General features: G+C 39.7%; 1 protein-coding gene across 1 annotated transcript in view; it reads right to left on the bottom strand.

Annotated features, from left to right (window-relative positions):
- The window catches only part of LOC121879897 (homeobox protein GBX-2-like), a 45,040-nt gene extending 26,650 nt beyond the window's left edge, over positions 1-18,390 (bottom strand). Inside the window, exon 1 of the mRNA XM_042386682.1 lies at positions 17,683-18,390. Coding sequence (XP_042242616.1) covers positions 17,683-18,139 — 457 coding nt within the window. The 5' untranslated portion in view covers positions 18,140-18,390. The remainder of the gene's footprint in view (positions 1-17,682) is intronic.
- Positions 18,391-22,473: the final 4,083 nt, after the last annotated feature.

A 22,473-nucleotide genomic window follows, 5' to 3' on the forward strand; every position in this document is an offset into this window, starting at 1 on the left:
TGTATTATTAACACTTTACAATGATTCATTCACTGGAGTATCGTACACACCAGGCCAAGATAAATACGTGTATACCATTGATTAATGTTTAATGATCATACAAAAATAACGTGTCAACAACCACACTCGCTACAGCACTGTTACAGGTGATTCATAATAGCGAGTGTCGGGCCATAGAGCTAGGTGAGGTACTGAGACTACCTGTCACTGGGTGTGTACTGTACAATCAGTTACAAGTCATTTACAGTGCCCACTGAGATAACCTTTTCTCGGGGAAATTATTATAGAATAAAATGAAAAGTACATACATAGTGAACAAGTCACCACCTTACAAACCGGATATAAATAAGAAGTAATAACAAGTGAGAGCGGTGTTACTACACCACCTGTGAGTCAGGTACACGGTACAGGACAGTAATAATAACACGTCTGATGACTGGGCTACACCCCTCATCGCCTCCTTTGTTAGCTTAATGGACCATTAAGCTGGATGAAATTCAACTCCCGAGAAAGCTAATAATGTGAACATTAACTCTAAAGAGTATTGTACTGATGTGTTTTAGTCTGTTCCCACTAATCACGTTTGGGAGCGTCACTTGACACTTTGTTCTACAGAGCCTGTGACGCCCTACCAATACCCGGGGTGTCACTCTGTAATCAGCAGTGGGAGCTCTTTGTCATAATGCTCTCCAACCGCTATTTACTGGGCGTGTGGGGGAGAGTATGCTGTATACTTTATTAATATAGTACATTGTCCAGATACGGTACTGTGAAGTTGAAATAGATGGATCGACGAGGTGGTACGTAAATATAGGGGTAGGATAACTAAGGGTGTGTGTGAGTGAGGGAGGGCAGTGAGCGTGGGGTAAACAAGGGTGCCGCCACACGCTATACTTGAACTTAACATCATTAAGGATCATCAGTAACTTGAGAATGTAAAACTTTTAAAGAACGTGGCAATTCTTGTATTAAAACAAAACAAATATAATATAAATGCGTTAACTGATTCAGCCTTTGGTATGAACCGTTAATTTATGAGTAATATAATTCACACAAAATCTTTAACAGCGTCACAAATTCTCCAATTCTCTTAACGTTGCGGTGAACGCTTGCTAAAATTACGTGCTGGTAATGTAGTATTAGTCAATTATTACGTCAATGGTTAGTAGCTGAAATTACAAAGGTCTGACCCGACTTACTGACACCTGCTAGCTTTATTAATTGTGACTACAGTATTACAGGGAACACTCGCTCATGGCGCAGCAAACAGTATACATCACTAAACACAACTAACACACACAACACCGGATAAAATAACAATAAAATGGTCTATTATCCTGGCCCCGACAGCACTACAAAGACCGTGTTGCACTCCGCCTTGGTGGTCGCCAGAGTGAAACTGAGCGTAGCCATCCCAGTCCCGGCGCCAAACTTATGCAGCTTTAAAAGATAATAATTAACACCATCATAATATAGAAGCTTCTTATGGTATACTTTCAGGCTGAATGATATCATGATAATGTTCTCATGCGCCTGGTGTGAGTAAAGGTAGTACATGTACAGTCACCCAAAAATGTCCTGTCGCGAACCACGATTCAGACTCGTGAACCCGAAGCAGTAGACACTGATACATTATTCTGTCCATAAATGCTTCGGATTCAAGAGTCTGAATCTCGGGGTTCATGGTTCGCGACAGGACCTTTTTGGGTGACTGTACCATGTTGCCAACACCACCCACTGAGCACTTTGTCATAACAATAATGACGCAGTTAAAGATTATTAAGTCAATGTCTGTAACTTGTGTGTACAGCCACAGTAGTGAACACCACCACACCACACAACACAGGGACGCGCGCCACTTACCCTCTTAACACCAAACAAGATTATTTAATTTACAGGAAAAAATAAATCAAATAAATTTGTATACAATAAATTCAATTTCAATTTCAATTGTTTATTCCTTGAGAGAGGAAGCGGGATCCTAGTGCTGTCACTAGGTACCCCCCTGTTCTTTTTTTTAAAAAGAACCAAGTCCGCCTGTATTGGCAAGGCTGCTACGGGCCGCCCACTCACGGGCGCGATCCCACTACTGCTCGACACGGGTGCTTTTGGCTGCTGGGTTTCCCCCCTGGCCCGGTTCACACCTCCTGAGTCAACCTGGACGCCCTTAGCTCCCCAAGGGTGGCCATATTGATGCCGAGCTTAGTGCGGACACCCACTCAACATGGAGAGTCCCGCACCAGTGATCCTCACCTCAAGCCGTCCCTGGCCCAGGCCTCCGAGTCGCCGGATTACAAGGTTGCGCCACCAACCCCAGCCTATACAATAAAGAACATCTACCGCCTAATAGGTCGTCCGCCACACACAATGATGTCATATTCAAATTATAAAACATATACAAGACGTGGGTAAGGGTGTAGCTAACTGAGATATTATATAGCGAATGAAAAACTTGAACATGAAATATGAACATTTATCTTTAATAACAAGAGCAACACCATAACGTCGGGGTGTGGCAGTAACTGCACTGCATCTGGTGCTGTTGGCGAGTCACCCACAGCCCACCTAATGTTCCTATTTAGTTATTAATAAACAGGAACTGCAAAACTTCTGAGACCCTTTTATCATCGCTGTGCTGGAAACACTCAGCAAGAGATGACACAGGAAGTTAGATTCCATTCACGCTGTAGTGTTAGCGCCAAAAACAGATCATATTGAAATGTACACGGTTATATCCATTGGCACGGTTGCGTTAAAATTATGCGTTTGCGGTACATGTCAATCGGTCCTTGTAGGAATTGAAAACGCAAACGCATGGAAACGGGCGAGTAATCCCACATTGTGACGTCACTATCCGTTTCTCTCCTCACCCTGTTTTCTGTCGAGGAAACTGAGAAGTTGATTTCACTCAGAATATATCCCAACTTATTTTTGTAATGCATTTATATAATACATTTAGAAACCTAGCAAGTGTTATTTAATCAGGTAATTAAGTATGCATTAATCTTTATACAGCAATTTACCAGATCCATACATTTTTTACATTTGTTCTAAAATGAAGGTTCATGGTCTCAATAAAAGGGTCACCCAATTACTAATTTTGGTCACTTATCATTTATATATGGTTTCTATTATGTCCTATGTTATAATTATGCATAACTTACCTTACCATATTGCAAGTCATTGCTTAGGGCAAATGACTTCTCTGTTCCTGCAGTGTTTCACCAAATCCTCCTCAACCAAGGAGAGAACATGTGTGAATTGTTGTCTCTCAGATGAAAATTTTCTTCGAATTTTTCTTCATCCAAGCTTAGGTCTTTTACCAGAGTATTGCAGGCTCCAAATTTGGACCGATTCAGGCAGCAAGCTGTGAACCCACCATCTATGTTTCCTTGTCCATTGTTTTCCTTTGATTTACACCTGATCTTATACAAACCCAGGATGTTTAATAGCAAATCATCCTGTTTATATAAGGCTTGTGGCTTTGGTACACAAGGAGCCATCTTTCCCGTCCTGTTCCCACTAACAGAAAGACAGTTGCATGCAAATGGAAACGGGTATCCGTTTTTCAGGGGAATTTAACGGAATCGCACTGCAGCGGGTATATGGCCTGATGCTCGTGTTAATCTTTAACTCAATACTGTGCCGTCTCCTTCACACACCCAACCACAAATTTTTTCTTAACAATAATAGACAAACAATAATTTGCTGTCTAACTTATTCTAAATAATTTAACATGAATGAAAACTACAAGCACACACTATGACGTTTATCTTAACAAAAGCGAAAATAGGGTCTTCAGAAGGTTAAATAAAAACTATTGTTTGAAGGTACACCTCGATGTTTGGGTACGACAATGCTGTTTCGAATACATAATGATTTAAGTAAGTTGATTTCAAAATATGACCAAACACAAAACTCGGACGTAAAGAGTGTCATCCACCTAGCTCAGCCCCGGTGCAGGCGAGCGTACTGAAACTTCTGACTTTTAACATTATCATCAACTTACACGTGAAGGACTGACACTCACTTAACCACTTTACTGAATACGAGAAGCAAAAACATAGACCAAAGAAAGCTATTTCTACTCCAACTGAAATATGTCATAACATCCTTTAAGTCACACCGAGTCCCGCATAGTCAATAACAAGTGATCGCGCCAGTGAAAGGTTGAACTCTTGTTCGTGGCTAGCGTACAGCGAATGAGGGTGCGCCAAGTCCGTAAACTTGCATCGTTTTCCATCGTAAATAATATTGTTAATTAATGCCTTCCTAAAGAAACCATCGATATGGGACCAGGGTTGTTCCACTCTACAATTTTTTTTTTGAGTTTTCCACCAAGTTTGATGAAAAACGATTGTGCCGTTTCTGCTGCCCAGAACAGATACACAGACAGACAGACAGACAGACAGACGGCTAGTCCTATAGTATATTAGAGACCAAGAAAATTATGTTATTTTGAAGGCACTCAACTTTGTTTATGTCTACAGGGTAACTTATCACACACACGTGCTGATATAAGGGGTTTCTAAAATTATGTCTAATATATTATAAACCGGAACACTTCCATCAGACACATTCTTTGGATAACTGCATAGAACGTGACTGAAATGTATATGAATTAGATCAGGGAGCAGTTTACAGCATAAGGTAAACGGCGTCCCCAAGAGGTATACACTGTAATGTTGTGTTGTTCCTTGTTCCAGGCAGATCAAGCACGGTGGAGTCGAACGGTGTGTCCACAACATAATGTGGACCGCACACTGTATTGTAAGAGTCAAGGTCACATTAATCAACAAACTTTTGTAAAAAAAAATCCAATTGGTAATCGATATGACCGTAACATATTAGGGTAGCAACTGAGTTATGCTGATGAAATTGTTATAATGTTTTCCGATAAATGATTATTACGGAGTTTCACACTACAATAAAGCATTTAATATATACTGTACGGTAATTTTTTTTTCATAATTAACAAATTAAAATGTGATGTGTGGAATCTTGTAAAATAGTTTATAACATTAAGTAAACTGAAGAGTCACAATAGGGACAGAGTATATAAGTTACCGCCTCTCCACAATACTTATCAATAACCCTCGATCTTAGAAACACCAAATAAGAGTATTCCTCATTTGAACGGTTTAACGGTAAGTAAGAAAACGTCAAATATTGTATTCATCTTGAGTATGTCAGCTGGACGGTTGAAACGGCCGACCCACACATCACCTACGGTACAGCGGACAGCAGACCATACCACGCTACTCCTGCAATGAAACTACCAATGACTTATAATGAGGATCTAATCTTCATTCTTTATAATCTGAATATGAAAAAAATCCTGATGTTTGTTTTACGTGAGATGAAGAGAGAACGAAGTTATTTCCTCAATAACATTCTTGAAATTTTTATTAAACTACCGGTACTATTAAAATCACAAATATGAATTTAAATCTAACTATGTGATGGGAGGTATAAAACTATATGGGCTGTATTGTGTATAGAAAAACGATACAATGAAAGGTAAGGACAGTGTGGTGACTACGATATCTTAACCAGTGTTCACAGATACAGTGGACAAGACTTACTGCCTGTATTTGACACTAAGAACATTTTGACCTGAAGGACACAAAAAGGTCTTGTTCAATATATCACAACAGATGACTAAATGTGTATGCAAGATGTTTACCCTCAACTATTCAAGAAGAATGTTGGTCAATACTCAAGAGCACTTGGGGCTGAAAGTTTGATGTTCTCATATTGGATTGAATGAACCTGTTTTCTTCCCAAAAGCTTCATTCGATCGTGCAAACATTAGATGTTCTATAAAAATGACGAATGAAATCTTTTGTTAGAATACCCAGTGAAAACATGCTATACTCTCCCTTTTTTTCTTACACCAGAGTGGGTGAAGGCGAGTGTGTGTGGCACAACACCACCTTGTGGAAGGATATTAATGCAGTTTTTAGATTAGCTGTTTAGTGTATTATTACGTGTAGACAACAACTATTGTGAGCACATTACTGTGTTCGGGGGATCGGTGGTAGATGCGGTACCGTTCTTGTCTCGCAAGCGAGATGTCACGGGTTCGATTCCCGGGCCGGTGGAAGTTGTTTGGACTTACTTCCTAGCCCCCCTCGGTCCCTGTTCACCTAGCAGTAAAGTAGGTACCTGGTATAACTCGAAAATTGCGAATTCGTATTCAGGTAAAGTTGTTGGAGCTTCCAATAACTTCATGACATAAAACCACTGACTCTACAGGCTTCTACGCCCTTGACTCTTCAGGCTTCTACGCCCTTGACTCTTCAGGCTTCTACGCCCTTAACTCGTGAGACATAAAGGCAAGCATGAACTTAGCATGCTTCCCTGTTGGGCGCTGTAAACGCTTCTGCGCTTCACCTTACACAAGGATGTAGGGGAGTGCCCAATAAATAAAAAAATAAGAAAAAATTACTGTGTTCTGACTGCGGAAGAACATACGATTTAACATTTATTAAGAGATATCAAATTGACTTGCCAATGCCAAAATAAATAAGTAAATATGGTGATCCGAAGGACAAGATGCCCATTTTTCTATGCAATTGTTTTCAGTGTAGTTCAACAATTATTGAAAATTAGTAAACAAATAAATACCATCCTGAAGTGAACATATTATATGAAAAATTCGAAGATTTCTTATCTGAGCGCTGTATCATATTCAAAAGAAATTTTTCTTTTCAGGTTATATAATATTTCCAAGTCGTCACGAATGCTGTTTAATAGTTCTTTTTGATAAAATATAACCTGTAAAATACTTGACTCAGAATATGAAATGCCGTAATGGAACTATACCCTGAATCTACCTTTTAAAAGTTTTCGTTTCGCAAATTTATATAATGGTGTAAACGTATTGCAAACACGAGTTAATTGTGTATTTAAAGTGATAATATAACTGGTGCACCAAGATGTGTCACCTGAGGTAAGGTGCGGCAGAAGGATGCGTCGCTGTCCCGGGTCACTTACATCACAATACGTGATTTTCGGCCTCAAGGATAAATATTACAACTGTTTATGTTTTCGTTAATTTCACTACAAACATTTTTAGTATGTACCCAAATTTGGATAACTACTGTACTTTTTTGTCTATAAAACATTATTTAATTTCTTACTTTTCAGTGTGTAGCTGATGTGCGTCTGTGGGTCATGTACGCGGGGCGGATACATGAAACCGGATGACGAAGGCGCCAGACATGATTCCTGTGTGCCGTTAACCGACGTCACCACACAACCAGGGAGTAACCATAGCTCCCCACCTAACTAACGACACACGTTACATGGAGAGAAGTTAATGTAAAGTCTGAATTAATAGAGATAATTATTGAAACTAGTTAGTGTAGCCTGGGGCATCTGCAAATACCCAGAGACGGCAACAGTGTATACAGTACAAACTGGTGGGCAAGGAAGACGTCACTCAGCGTAGCCTACGTGGCGCGCGGCCGAGTACTGTCCATAAAAAGAGTAAACTGCTAAATTACAAGCTGTGGCAATTTAATCTAAGCATAAAACTGGTTGGAGTACACACGTATCATTTATAAGATCACAATAACTTTATATCACAATTATCCTGTTCAAGCTTTCATATTTATGTTGTTAATAATATCAAACACAATATGAAACGCCCCGCGAGAATGATACCCATTAAAAAACAATCCACATCACAAGACCGTCAGAGATTATTTTTATCTAAGTAACTAATAAATACATCATATCAATTGTATAGTTGACCAACATCAGGTAAAAACATATCAACGGGAAGAGGAAGCCAGCCTCACACTACAGGCAGTTTTACATGTTGTGTATCGTAATCATATCGTCGAATGCAATATACAGGGTCATTATTTTTTATTCGAGAAAGCTAAATGATTACTACCATATTTTAGGACGTAATAAACAGGAACCTAAGAATCAAGTTTGATCATAGCGAAGAACATTTATGATCTTATTTAATTCCTACTTAAGTCACCATTTAAGATCCTCGAAAAGAAAAATTACCTTGTATCCCGCCGTCATGGTCGTATCCTGTGCAGTATATCACGTGAAGTATAAGTTATTGAAGCTTGACAAGGATGTTGGCTGGACGCGGTATTAGTTTTAATTTAAAGTAATTAAAAATAATGTCTTGTTAAAAAATTCAATGAGGCATGAACCGATATTCTACGGAGGGAACCGAGTACATTCTGGGGCTTTGCGTGTTTGAGTTCCACGGGAATACCTGTACACGTTGTCGGGTAAATCTTCACTTCCTTGTAATGAAGACTGACTTGAGATGGCGCGCTCTGGAACGATTTTCTAAAGCCCCCCCATAGACGGTACGACCGCTGGTCCCGGCTCCGTCCTGCTTCCGGCTTCCTCCCCCCCAAAAGAGTCGCTCACAGACTTTCCGGGAGCTTCAGTCCTGCCAGGCTGTTATACTGTGCAGACATGGCCTCTTGGCTCGAAGATCTAACTTTCTTAGCGCTAGGAGCTGCTGCTGCGATTTACTCTGTAGCAGAAATAGAGAAACCAAAGAGAAGGAGAAGGAAGTGGGTGAAACAGTGGCTGATGAATAGGAATGAACTACCTCATGACTCTTACTTAATGAACTGAAACTCGAACCAGGGGATTGGTTCAACTCCCTCAGGATGGACGAGGAAACTTACTTACTCTAGAAGTACATCATATGCAGCATTTCGTGTTCTTTATCACTATATTCTTTTGACTTTATCTTCCAGAGGCACGGATATTGTTTGTATAATTCGATGAATTGACCCAAAAAATCTTTGTCACATGATGTGTTTGTCATTTTCTAGATGTTTAATCACTGGGAGTTGCTATGAGACTGACGCCGATCGTACGACAACCCGTCAGGCCGGCGCCTCAAGTGGGACGGAAGGCAGAAATCTAGCGCCGACATTCTGAGCTCGCCGGTCCGGCCGCCGGACTCCGCCCACAATTGGCAGTACGATGCCCCCCTACACGATCGGTTTTACTTACGATTCCGGCGGACGGATCCGGTGGACGTATCGTCTATGGGGGGTTTAAAGTCAGGGTCCGCGGCCCCCATTTTTGCGGCCGCATGCGGCTGGAAAGGGGTACATATGCAGCCGGTTGAGTGACGTCTGAATTTTGGGCTATGTGGCCGGTAAAACTGTTATTATTCCTGATATTTTGGGTGAACATAAAAAGCAGGAAAATCAACATATTGCTGTGAGCAGACATTTAGTGTGCTTACCTTTGTGAAGAATAAGTACCGCTTTAAGCTCATAAGCAGTACACCACAACTTGTGAAGGCTGCTGTAACACTTTGATCCAACTTTTTCTGAAATCACAAATCACATCCAGGCTCAACCCTCACATTAGTATTGTTCTGTGTATTTGTATTTGGAATTGAAGTCCTTATTTTCTTAAGCAAAAAGCAAAATTTATTCTCCCTGAATATAACACTTGGAGGACATTTTTTGTCATTTATAATATCACATCATTTTTGTATGGGGGGAGTTATTGTACTGCGTACTGCAGGATATTATAATACTATTTTATAAAGCAATTTCTCCTGTATGCTTGTATTTCATGTGTAAATCGATTATTAAACCGTTATTATGTACCGCTTGAAGTTTCATATTTCCATATTTTATATTGCTAAAAGTTGATCACTAATTTTTTACATAATATATAACTAGGCTAGTGACTAGTGCTATTGTTTCACTGCAGACTATGTATATGGTGAAAATGACAGCTCTGTTTAGTCTTAAATATTGGTGCTTTTTATAAAAAATTTCTGACAATAAAATATAGTCCTGCATTTATGATTTTACATTCAATTCTGTGGAACACAATGCTGATTTATGTTGGCTTAATACACCTGCGGCCGATCACTGATTACTTACACCGTTAAGTGGCCGACTAGTGCATAAAGACTGTGGACCCTTGGTCTAAGTGGGTGTGGTGATGACCGAAACATGTGTTCCATCGTTATGAAATTATTTGCACACTTTAGGAAGACTTACGGTGTTGTAAGCGCGAATAACTAAGAAGTTCAGATATGTTTCTAAAGGTTTTTACGAGGGAAATATTACGCCAACGCAAAAACGGGTCAGTTTCTTAGAAAATTTTATTGTGTGAGCTAGACATACACACATTTATCGGAGCTTATGTAATGTATGAGAATAGTGTTTCTTTCTAGCGACTCTTTGTCAGGTGGTCATGAGCTGTAAACATTGGTGACATAAAGAAAGAAGCTTTACGTTGCGTGTCAAACTGTACAGTAGATCATAGAGGTATCGCGTGTCTGCTGCCAGATGAATTCTATTGTACTCATAAATGGTAGCTTTATATGCACAATATAAGATCAATATCGAACTTCATTATAGTTACCTTTAAATTAAGCTAAATTCACAAAAGCACAAAACCTTGAAAATTACAACCTTTTCTGAATGCCTCGCCTCCATCATCAAAAGCTGGCAAATTCTTTCGATTCCTTTCATTCATTTACCGCGCGTTGCACCTTACACCTTTCACTCTTTCCTTTAACACCAAAGATAAACACAAGACTCATTACTGAGAAGGTCACCTCGTCACTGGTGCCTTATGGATTAATACCATGCCATGTTATCATCCAAGGGAGAGATTCAGTTGCCGGCACATTTTAATCAAGTTAGTTCGTTCCCGACAACTGATGTTTCTGGGACAGCCCTCAGCGCTTGCCAAATGAGCTAGAAAATTTTGTTCTCGAACTTTTTGCTCTGAGCTACAATGCCCATAATGATTTACCTTTAGTTTCGTATTTTTTCCCTTTCCTTTTCTGATATAATAAGTCCCTGGATTCACCTTTGGCACTTGGAATTCATGCTGGGAACATTTTAATGGTTTTCTTCTTTAAACTTCCATATTTGTTATCATTTTCTCATGTTGAGACACTCATTTACTGTGTCTGTGACTCCTAAGTTGAGATATAAATAAAAATTTAATAAGTCAAATGGATTGATCCAGCTATTGTGGGGAATATTTATAGCTGCTTTGATATTAGTCTCAGTTTTAGATCTTATTTGGCTTACGGTAAGGTGAATAGTGAGGGTGTATGGGGTTAAACCAAGTAAATCTCCAAGGTTACCTAAAACCTGTGATGACCAGTAGTAAGCTGTTGGGTATTGTTTTAGTGTGTTAACAGGTTTAAGTCGTTCCTGGTGTTTTAGCCAGATTAATCTCCGCCATGATGTAAGCTACGGAAATTCTTGCAGATGTGTTACAAGAAACACCAAGTTGTACAGGATAATGCCCCTCCCTCTCTCTAGGTGTGCTGTAAGGGCAGGAACACCTCTGACGTGTAGCATTTATATAAGTGAACAAAATGAGTCAATATCAGAAGCCAAAATTAGCCAAAATAAGTATATTTCGGTAGTCAGTAACTATAAGATGCAAAAATAAAATTTACGTATAATAGATAGAAATAAACCTAACCTATCCCTTATAGATTCAGTTTGCTCTCATGGGGCACACGACGACAGGTCTGTTATTTACATCATATTACTTTACTAAACATAACGGCCAAGAAGTAATATATTCAGGGGCGTTAAGTCTTGAATCCACATAGTTCGAGATACTCAGTTTCATTTTATTTGATTTTAGAAATTGTATTCCAGTTTCGTAAGAGAAATATAAATATATAAATGCATTCAACAGAAGAAACTAAAGATTGAAACGAATAAATCTTCCCTGGTCATCCAAATGAAAGTCTTTTTCATATATCATTGTCTTTCCCAATTGTGTTCGCCCAAATTCAGAATCTCTGCTCTCTATCTGTGCCCCTGTTGTTCCTTAGTATAATCACGAGAACAAAATACAAGCGTTTTACATTCATATGTAGACGACCTGATTATAAAAGAAAATATTTGTATCATAATAATATTAAAACCAATTTTAGTTTTCTTCCGACTGCAGGGGACCAGTGCCCGGTATATTTAACACCCAAGGCAGCTTCCCTCCCTGTTGAACCTGGGGAAAATAAAAGTGGGACTTGTACACATAATATTCTTGTGACTTCTTTTTCTTCTCCGTCACGTAAACATCCTCATGAACTACTTAATATTATTTCCATTATCACCAAAATATAAAAGGTCATTAGAGAGTTAGTATATTCTACCTCTGCAGTACAATAATCAGTTTGTATGGTATAACTTCAAATACATATCGACAGTGAGGGATTAATGCTTAGTATGAACATCATAGTACACACATTTTGACGCTCTGCTCTGCGCGTCACGTTACAATTCTCTCTTTACTCTTAAACTGTGATAAAATAGGCGGGGCATAGCCTAGTTTACAGACCTTAGTTGTTGAAGCCCAGCAATACATTTCAACTCAAATTTTCTTCATTATTTAAGCAAATATACAAACATTTGGAAACTTCTCATGATCTTAAATAACAAAGAATAGTTTAATATTATAAAAATTCTACCTTTGGATTGTTTGATATTAAATCCTGGCAGTGATACAGCCGAAAAGAAATCCATCAATCAAAATATCCTTCCATACACTTCACCAAGTACTGCCAGGTAAAGTTGCCAGCACGAGAACCAGGGTGGGGTCGGTGGGCTGACTGGCCGCGTATCCCGTTGTAAAATATATAGTTTTGTTTTGTCTTCTTTATTGTTGTTTGTCATTCATACACCAAGATGCCAGACGAGGATAATCCCTCAATGAAAACAAGTCCCATTTATCTAACCTTCACGACGTCATCGCTTCCATATTGTTAAACTTAACACCAAAAGTATCAGATAAATTTACATCTAAAATATTAGTTAATTTTTTAATAAATTATTTCTTACAATGTTTGTGGTCAAATAATTCAGCGGTGTTAATATTTAGTAAATTTAATATTATGTTAGGTGCTGACTACCATTGTAAATTCCCGGCAACGAACACAGATGAAACTGCTTTATAAAATGCGTGAGAACACTAAAAGTTGTCTATTAAAGGGTTATAAGGTAAAGAAAGTCTTGGAGCCGAGCACACTGAAACTGCGTTATATATCAGAATGACGTGACACTCACAATGATCCTTAATAACATAACTGAAATTCTGTAATGATGACACTTAACTCCCTAATTGTTTAAGATTTTGTCATCGTCCAATCTTCCCACCGTTGGGATTATTAACTGCTGAATTCACAGATGAATAAACATTATTTTGACAAAGGCAACCCCAAAGGTGCACAACGAGTGCCAGTTTGGAATACTTGCCGTTCACACAGCTATGTTTAAATCTGTGGCCATTTTTGATGACTCCATGACCCATGTTCACGATATGTAAACGTCTAGTAAGGTCTGCTGAGGTAGGTTGGTTGAAGACTAGTTAGGTTAGTTGAACTAGATTGAGTATGTGGTTAGGTTATGGGCGGGTTGAAGAAGCTGCTGGCGAATGAGTTGTGTCATAAAAGAAATCACAGTATAACAAAATCTCGAGTCATTTTGTCATATTGTCCGCCGTTGTCAAGATCTTAATTTTCCTTTATTTAACTTACCCCAATATCATTTTAACCTCTGATCTCATCATTTCTTTCGTAGTTTGGTACATGTTATCCCCTTAGCATTCTGTTATGAAATTAACCTTAGTTGGTGTTAATCAAGGAGGATGAGCCATTGGTTGAAATACGTGTATGTTTAGCATTTGACTTTGATCCTTTAGGAATTATTCGATGGCCCAGATTCAAAGGATCAAAAAATAATATGGGTTTACACTGGATTAAGGTATACGCAAAACAATTCGACCCACAGACTCAAGAATGACGTGTGGCTGACGTTGTTGGGGGAAACCAGACCGGCATCATCACCCTGGTACTGAACGCGTGAGATATTTTCGTTCTGCTTATCTATCCTGAACGGCAACAGTGAACTACTTTCCCCATCTTGTTTAATAGTAGTCTAGTGTACTGACTTAGAGGTACTACCGCCTGGGAAGATATAGGAAGCATAATGTATTGTCTAATGGTAGATCCTTTCTGCCTCATTTACACATAATTGCAGGGTCTCAATTGTTTCTCTTACTACTTCAACATATATATATTGTTTCGCACTTTTGATCTTTTTTTTTGTAATTCTTTATGGTTCTTTATTATTATTAGTATTACTATTATTATTTTATTTTTAATTTTGTATTCTTTATTATAAATTTTATTTACAGAACTAAGAATTATTATTATTATTACATTTTCGCCCCCCTGGCCCCGAGGCGGGTCAGAGACCTGTGCCCGGGTGGGCTAATCCCCATAAAAAACAACTTATAACTACGTGCTTAAAGACCTAGGTTGTTTACGCACAGAAACACTGTACACATAAACAACAATGGTGACGACACAGCATATTGTAAGTTATACTCCCCAACAGGCCGTCGTGTGTAAGGGACTGGCGGCCTTGAGAAAGTCATATTGGTTTATACAATAATTATACGTTTACTAATTCAGTTACTGATAAGAATCTGATTGGTGAGTAATATGAATCATAAGCAACATCAACAATGGACTTGTTACGTGGTGGAGAGCGCATAGTCTCACAAAGAAGAGAACCAGGGAAAGCAAACATCTTAACTATGTTTTGCTTTATTTATTCGTCAACGTTTCGGAAAATATTGTCCATCATCAGAGCCTAGAAAACAGACAAGTTTAAAAATTACAGGTAATATACAAGAACGAAACATTATTCCAGACATTACCTTCCGCAAAACTGTTCAAAGTAACAGCATTACAATTTACAACCACTAAAAATGGCGGGAGACCTAAGTGCAAAACTAAAATAAGAAACTGAATCATCTGAAACGGAAAACAAGTGACTTTAAGAGATGATTAAAAACACAGGGTATAATAATTCTGGCATCAACCCCGTATTGCAAGTAACACCATAATACTGTATGTTTAACACAATACTACAGGTAAAAGGTGAAAGTAGATCCTCAATATAGTGGTGATACAACACACTGTTGGTTGACGCTGTTTCATAGCCCTTGCTGCTGACACACACAATCGACTTGGGTGCCTGGAGAGAAGTTAATAGCCTGTAACCATCAGGACACAAATTAACATTACCATCACAGTTCTTCATAATACTGTACATGGATTTGTGTTCGGGCAGCAGACGTTTTCGCTGGTATTGTCCGAGATTAAAGTTCTTCACCTACCCGTACTATTAAGCACCAGGCGTAAGTTATATACCATCTACAGTAAATACACCAGAAATTCGGTCGGTTTGTTGTCTAATTACATTATTTGGTCTATGGTATTAGAATGAAGAAGGAACATGGAGATAATGTAAAAAAAACACCTCTGGTATTCAAATAATAATGTTTCCTTCTCGCCATTTTGCAGAGTAAAGAAGTTCCCCCTTACATCATCACCAACACATGACTCCACACTAACGTAGAAAACAAACTAATTAAGCTCGCACTAACACCACACACACACACAATAAACAGCTCCCCACTCGCTTGGTCTGTAGTAACACAGTACACCCAATGGGTAAAAAAAACTCACGATAGCTTATCTAGTATCAACACACACACACACAGTAAGAAAAAAACTTGCTACCTCAGCTCGGAGCAATGCAACACAGTAAACATCTCACGGGCGTAGCTTATAAAGACACACACGTTAGTTCGTAGTACACATATATAAAATAAAAACTTGCTCTGTGTGTGTGGACCTCCGTTAAGGTAGTCAGTCTACCCCAGTCTCTATACTTTGCTCAAAGCCTCAACAAAATCCATATCCCTAATGACATGCCAACTGCCTCGTCCATCACTGATGCGCTCTCAGAAATTATGGATGCAAATTATGACATTACCAACATAACTAGACAGTGACAATCTTTCTCTTCCTTAGTTTTCGTTAATACTGTTAATTATAAATACTATACCTACTAAAACGGTATCTTCTACTACACACATAATTTCTTAACACTTAAAGCGATGAAATGTACTGTAAGTGTAACTAAAATAATAATTATAAAAGCATTCGACAAGTAGAGTAATAACAAATATCTCACAGCAATAAGTTAGAATCTATATAGGTATGTCGATGAATCGGTGAGTCCTGCCTATTACAGTACTGACGACAGCTGTGGTGGCGGGCGATGTACTAAAGGCAATGGTTTAGGTGTAGGTACGGGCGTAGTGACAACTATGTTAGTAAAAGTGATTGCTACTTCTGATCGTAATCACAGTAGTGTTCTCCATGACTGTAGAATTAGTTGTGATAAATCGAGGAAGTGTAGAAGTAGCAGCCTTGGGGATACGTGGAGTAATAGCTCCTGCTTTTGCTACTTACGCTGATAATAAATAGTAATTATTGGCCTATAATAGCATTAATGAGTAATGCCAGACCATTGGTAAACGTGACATTTATTAAAAAAAAACACAGAATGGAATCATCGGTGATAGGAAGTGATGCAACGGCTAAGTAAAATTTTACGGAGTATCGTCACTGACAAACAGAGCCATTTATCTGGTTTCTAAAACGAAGTAATAATAATAATAATAATAATAATAATAATAATAATAATAATAATAATAATAACAACATTTTGCCAGTGTTAACCACCATTCGCTGACATCTTATTTCATGGGAAGAGGTAACTATTATTTTACAGGAACAAATTATATAACTAACACCTTATTCATTACTTGCTTCTTTCTATAAAAATATATTTGCTGCTGTCGTACTTGCAACATTTGCTTTAAATTTTATTCTATTTCTGAGTAGCCAACAAGAGGAGAAATATTTTCCTAGCAGTATAGAGAAAATCTGTAGGCTACACGTACTAGGAAAAAATTTTGTTTATAGGCGATAAGTAATTTAGATTTATAGCAAAGAAATAACAACGGGCAATGGAAGAGTTTGTATCAGAAGATAAACAGATTATACTAATTGCTAAGTTGTTCAAGTAAATAAAAAAAAATTTATTAGTAGCAGCGAAACACTGTATTGTATTTTGCACGACCAACAGTTCCTAGTCGCAGCAATAGTATACGCGGTAACCAAATAAATAGTTTGTAACAGATAAATATTTTGTATGAACACATTGGAAAAAGCTGTAGCTGGCAGTAGCGGCAGAGAAATGTGTTTGTAGAAACATGTGATGGTTCTCAAATTCACTTTGAACGGATAGTAATATCTACCTTGTGTGTAGTAATTTGTTACTTCCGGAGACAACAATTTTTTGCTGCCTTCACCGGTAGGATTTAACTATAGAGAGGCGTTTATCGTCGATAAGTCTTTAATTATTTCTTGGTCAATTTATAGTACATGACATAACCCGATATTGGATATTTATCTTTTTTTTTTTTCAAATGGTAGGTTGAGACAAAAACAAGACGAACTTCATCTGTGGCTCACTGTTGGTGATTTGTTCACATAACAAGTTTCTGACCGGCTCTGTAAACTACTCCTAACAAAGTAAGAGCAGGCGTGACGCTAACAGCGGTAATATTGATACTGTAACCGCCAGTGACGGCATGCACTTTCACGCAATCATAAAATAACGAAACCTGTAAGTCATGAGAACGTGAAAAATGCAATGTAAAACACGTGTGTAGCAGCCGTACATGTGATCTCTTGCAAACCGGAGACACTGAGGGAACACGTGAACACCTACACCTGCCTACAAGTGACTGGTGACCTACCTGACTTGTCATGGTCGTGATGGTCCGAGTCGGAGGTGTTGGTATGGTCTCCAGCTGAGCCTGGGCTCTGGGGTCCTTCTAATCCTAGCATATCCCTGCGGCCCCTAGTCAGGTCACCCAGGGGGCGGGCCCCCATCCCTGGAGGTGCTAGGCCTAGGAGAGGAGGAGGCAAGGCGCCCTGTAAGCCGGCAGCGAGGGCGGGGGGCAGCGGGTAGTGGTGTAGGGGTGGATACGGTAAGGAGGGCAGTAGAGGGGGAGGCAAACCTGAAAGATGTGGGAGGAGGCAAGTATTGTACAGGTGCGGGAGGCTCAGCCCTAGAGGCGCCAGGGCTCCTCCGCCACCACCAACGCTCTCCTTCCCTCCACCGCCGCTGCCTCCACCAAGGAGATACTCCATAGCGAAGCTTTTGCCCCTCTGACTGGTGTGGAAGCTGGCTGCTGTGTTGCCGGACATCATGGGACAGCACCGTTGTGTCACACGTAAAATTATCACGAAATGTCACTAGATATTATCCACCAGGCAGCGCACTATGAACACAATCAATATGATACAGTATTCTTGTCTCTGTACGCTAATGTGTCATCAACATTTTCAGCAGTAAGAGTCAAAGCCTAGCTGGTTCAACTACCGTCCCCGACAGCAGACTTGACACGACTCGCGTGGAGATAGGAGGAGGTGATCGCGAAGGACAGCTCTGCGCCTCCCGCCAGCGGCAACGGATCTGATAACAGCAGAGCGAGTTCGCCATAAGCCGTAGAGGTGTCGAGCTCCGCCCATTTTCTCCCCACCTACTGGCGTTCATTGGCCGCCCGGGAAATGGTTAATCCACACTCGATGCTGAGTGGTCAGTTTTACCCATAAGCTCCACCTTCATCGTTACAGCACATCAAATGGGGGATGGAGCGCCGCCTTGTGGTAAATTATGGAAGGGGATTGTGTTTCTGCAGGAAATTGACGCCCTATTATTTGCATGTTTGCTTCTGGTAAGAGCCTACAGATTTTATCAGTCCATCCATATATTAGAGGCCATCAGGCTTAATAGAGGGCCATTGTGTACAGCGGCCGCCTGTAAGCCGCTACTGAAAAGAAGGCAGCCGTAGTGTTTGATAAAGAGAGGCACAGGGGCTCCTAAGAGGGTGTTAAATACCCGAGAGGATTGTAGTGACAAGGCCGCGCTGCGTGTTCAATATGTAGAGCCTAGCCGCTCCCCTAGGGCTGACCCCGCTCCTGCCCTCAACTGTTGACGCATCCTATAAACCATGTTCATCACTAAATAGTTTCTGAACGACCAGATAGGTATCAGATATCAGGATTATTTGTGATCAGTGGAGCAGATATGCAAATCTAATCTACCAAATACAGATTTTAATAATGTTGATCATAGGGTTGGAAATTTTTCCTGGGAGAAGAGGGGGGAGGGGGGGGGGTGCAAAGCCTCCACCAGGGATGAGTGGCGGTAAAGCGTGAGGTCTTAAGACAATTATTGCAAATTGGTATTCATTAAAATTTCAGTTTAATTGCAGGGCACATCATGAGAGCCTTGTTAGAACATCAGTACCGACGCAGCAGTGTACCGGCCTCACAGGTGTTTGGTAAAGTGAGCATGTTTGTAAGGAAGGTTTTTATAGCATGTCTGTGGGCGAGCAAAAATGAGCGCCATGCCAAGCCGACCTGAGCAAAAATTCAGGTGTCGGCCATATTACAGGGGGCATCTTTCCCAAGTGTTTGACAAATTATCAGTGTAATTCATTCTAGTGCCGCGTTACCTACTCTAGTGCCGCGTTACCTACTCTAGTGCCGCGTTACCTACTCGAGTGTCGCGTTACTCTAGTGCCGCGTTACTTACTCTAGTGTAACGTTACCTACGTTACCTACTAGTGTTAGGTGTCGCGTTACCTGACTTCTAGTGTAGCGTTACGCGTTACCGTTACTCTAGTGCCGCGTTACTCTCTAGTGCCGCGTTACCTACTCTAGTGTCGCGTTACCTACTCGTTAGTGTAGCGTTACCTACTCTAGTGCCGCGTTACCTACTCTAGTGTAGCGTTACCTACTCTAGTGTAGCGTTACCTACTCTAGTGCCGCGTTACCTACTCTAGTGCCGCGTTACCTACTCTAGTGCCGCGTTACCTACTCTAGTGTAGCGTTACCTACTCTAGTGTAGCGTTACCTACTCTAGTGCCGCGTTACCTACTCTAGTGCCGCGTTACCTACTCTAGTGTAGCGTTACCTACTCTAGTGCCGGAAAATTCGGAAATCATATCAAGAATTTTGTCTACTACAAAAGGGGAACAAATTTATAATAAACAGTTTTTGTGAAAACCAAAATTATTTATTGACCAATTGGTGAGACTGAGTTAATGTTAGGGCGCCTCAGTGGGAAGGTCTTCAAGTGGGGGTTCTTCAGATCACACGGGTAAGACATGAACCAATAAGAACCAAGAGGGAAATTACGATGACACTCACCACCAAAAGTCTTTTATGTTGTTATGATAACGTTTAATAATAATAATAATAATAATAATAATAATAATAATTAACGGTTTATTGAAAGAGCTTGGCAGCCAGAAGGCTGAAAATATACAGTTACATATTTGGGGAATGGGTTTCGAATTACAAATAATATACAAGTAACATAAGTGACACAAATAAGACATATAATAACTAGATGGGGAAAAGCTCAAACTACAGTTCATTTCAACATAGTGACAGTGCAAGGATTAGTGTTTACTGGGAGTGAATACACTGGTTTATTACAAGTTATTGATAATTTTTACAATGGTTGGGACTGGGCTGTTCTTATAGCGATCAGTTGTGCACGTATGGGCTGGATGCGGTTGTGGTGTCGAACAGCAATTTATAATTATGCCTCATGACTGAGAGCTTCAAGACTGAGTACTAATAGACCCTAAATACTTGCACTGTACACTATATACTGTATGTTACATGGTTTGACTCACATATTTACGCTGAAAAAATGCCGACAATATAGATGACAGCTTAAAGATCTTTGAGTCATATTCGTTTGGTTAACTTTGATATTTTATTCTGGAAATATTCTCCAATAAACAGTAGTGGACTCCAGACATTCCTTGGGAACATTATATTGACCTAAAACTTTATCTCAAGCTGATAACCTGAGTGTTTAAAGTTTCATTAGTTTTAAGACATCTTGTTGACTTACATTAATATATATAGCGACCGCATCACTCACACGGTATCCCCTGAGCGCGAGCGTCGAGAACATAGCCCAGGTAGTTTGGGGTTAAGCACCATTAACCCTTTCACAGCGGGAGGTTACCCTGAGCTGAATAAAATCGTTTCGCGGTAGCCAGAATAAAATGGCAAGCGCATGGTACGCGGTGAGGGGGCTAAGCAAACATTATTGTTATAAAATATGTGAAAATAAGTTTGTTCCATCAACATTTTAAGCACAGGTTACATGTGTGTGTTGTACAGTACAGACACGACGCTACTATAGAGGTATAGATCTAGTGGTCTAGTACCGCCACCTAAAGAAGTGTTACCACCTAGGAGTTACTGAGCCTCACTCTCCTCTCCTGCCTGCACTAATGTTGGTTTAATAATGGCTTTTACTGTCTGCCCTGATCTGACTTCCCTGTATTTCCGGTTAGCACACACTCGCTCCTTTTCCGTTGCTGTTTATATCAATAAGCTATTAAACAACAGAAAGATCACCGGTTGACCTAGACCTCCCTTTGTGGGGCAATTATCCGACGCAGACATAAACAAACCTCTTCACTATTAATGTTTACAATATTGTCCAGTTCACTTTTTTACATGATGGCAAGTTTCCTTCTTTTGTTTAATATTGTACTCTATCTTCCCCTCTAAAATACTTTACAAATCTAGAAAATATTAATATATTTTACTCCTACATAAAATCTGAGATTATTTCAACGTAATTTCTGATTTTTTTCAACCATTCAATTTTAATTTTACAAGTTCTTCTTTCCCAGTTCTATCAAATATTTCTGCCGCGTCTGTTGCTTTCCTAATACTCGCTTGACACCTCATTATAATCACCAAATATATTCATAATGTGTAACTTGACTCCACGTGCAGACTCACAAGGCACTGCTGGGAGCCTTGGGTATAGCTTCAACATCCGCATCACTTGATTGGTTGATATGTGTCACTCACATATGTGTCACTCACATATGTGTTACTCACATATGTGTCACTCACACCGCGTGACCCTGCAGCCGAGAGGGAGAACTTCACCTCATCCAACCTCACACAAGTGACCACCCCACACGGGTCCCTTACATTACACGACGTAATTAATAATATTTTCATTACTTTCAGACTTATTATCTTAATTCTTACTCTCAAAGTTTCTCCCAATATTGGTTAATTTGAGCATTGTTTTGTCTTTACCACCAATGACTTTTGGAAGTGCAGCGGTCGAGTGGATATAGGGTCGCTGATTCAATCCCGGGGCACATCCAGTTGACCCAGCTATAAACAGGTACAGTGCCTATAACTGCTAAACATAGTTAAATACACACAGTAGTGGAATCAATCTGCTTCATCATCTTTCACACAAATAATACAAGTTTGAATTAACATGTCAGGTGGGCCATGAGAGACCCACCACTGTGTCAGGTGGGCCAGGAGAGACCCACCACTTACTTTCAAACAGGACAATGTCTAAATTCTTTGTATTCATCTGATCACTGTTGGCATTATTAAGCAAGTCGTATCTTATTACCACATTGGAGTCTCTTACACTGGCAGCGGCTTTAACATGAGTATAGTAGAGTCTCGTG

Source organism: Homarus americanus, unplaced genomic scaffold (genome assembly GCF_018991925.1).
Source record: "Homarus americanus isolate GMGI-L3 unplaced genomic scaffold, GMGI_Hamer_2.0 scaffold45388, whole genome shotgun sequence".
Lineage (NCBI taxonomy): Eukaryota > Metazoa > Arthropoda > Malacostraca > Decapoda > Nephropidae > Homarus > Homarus americanus.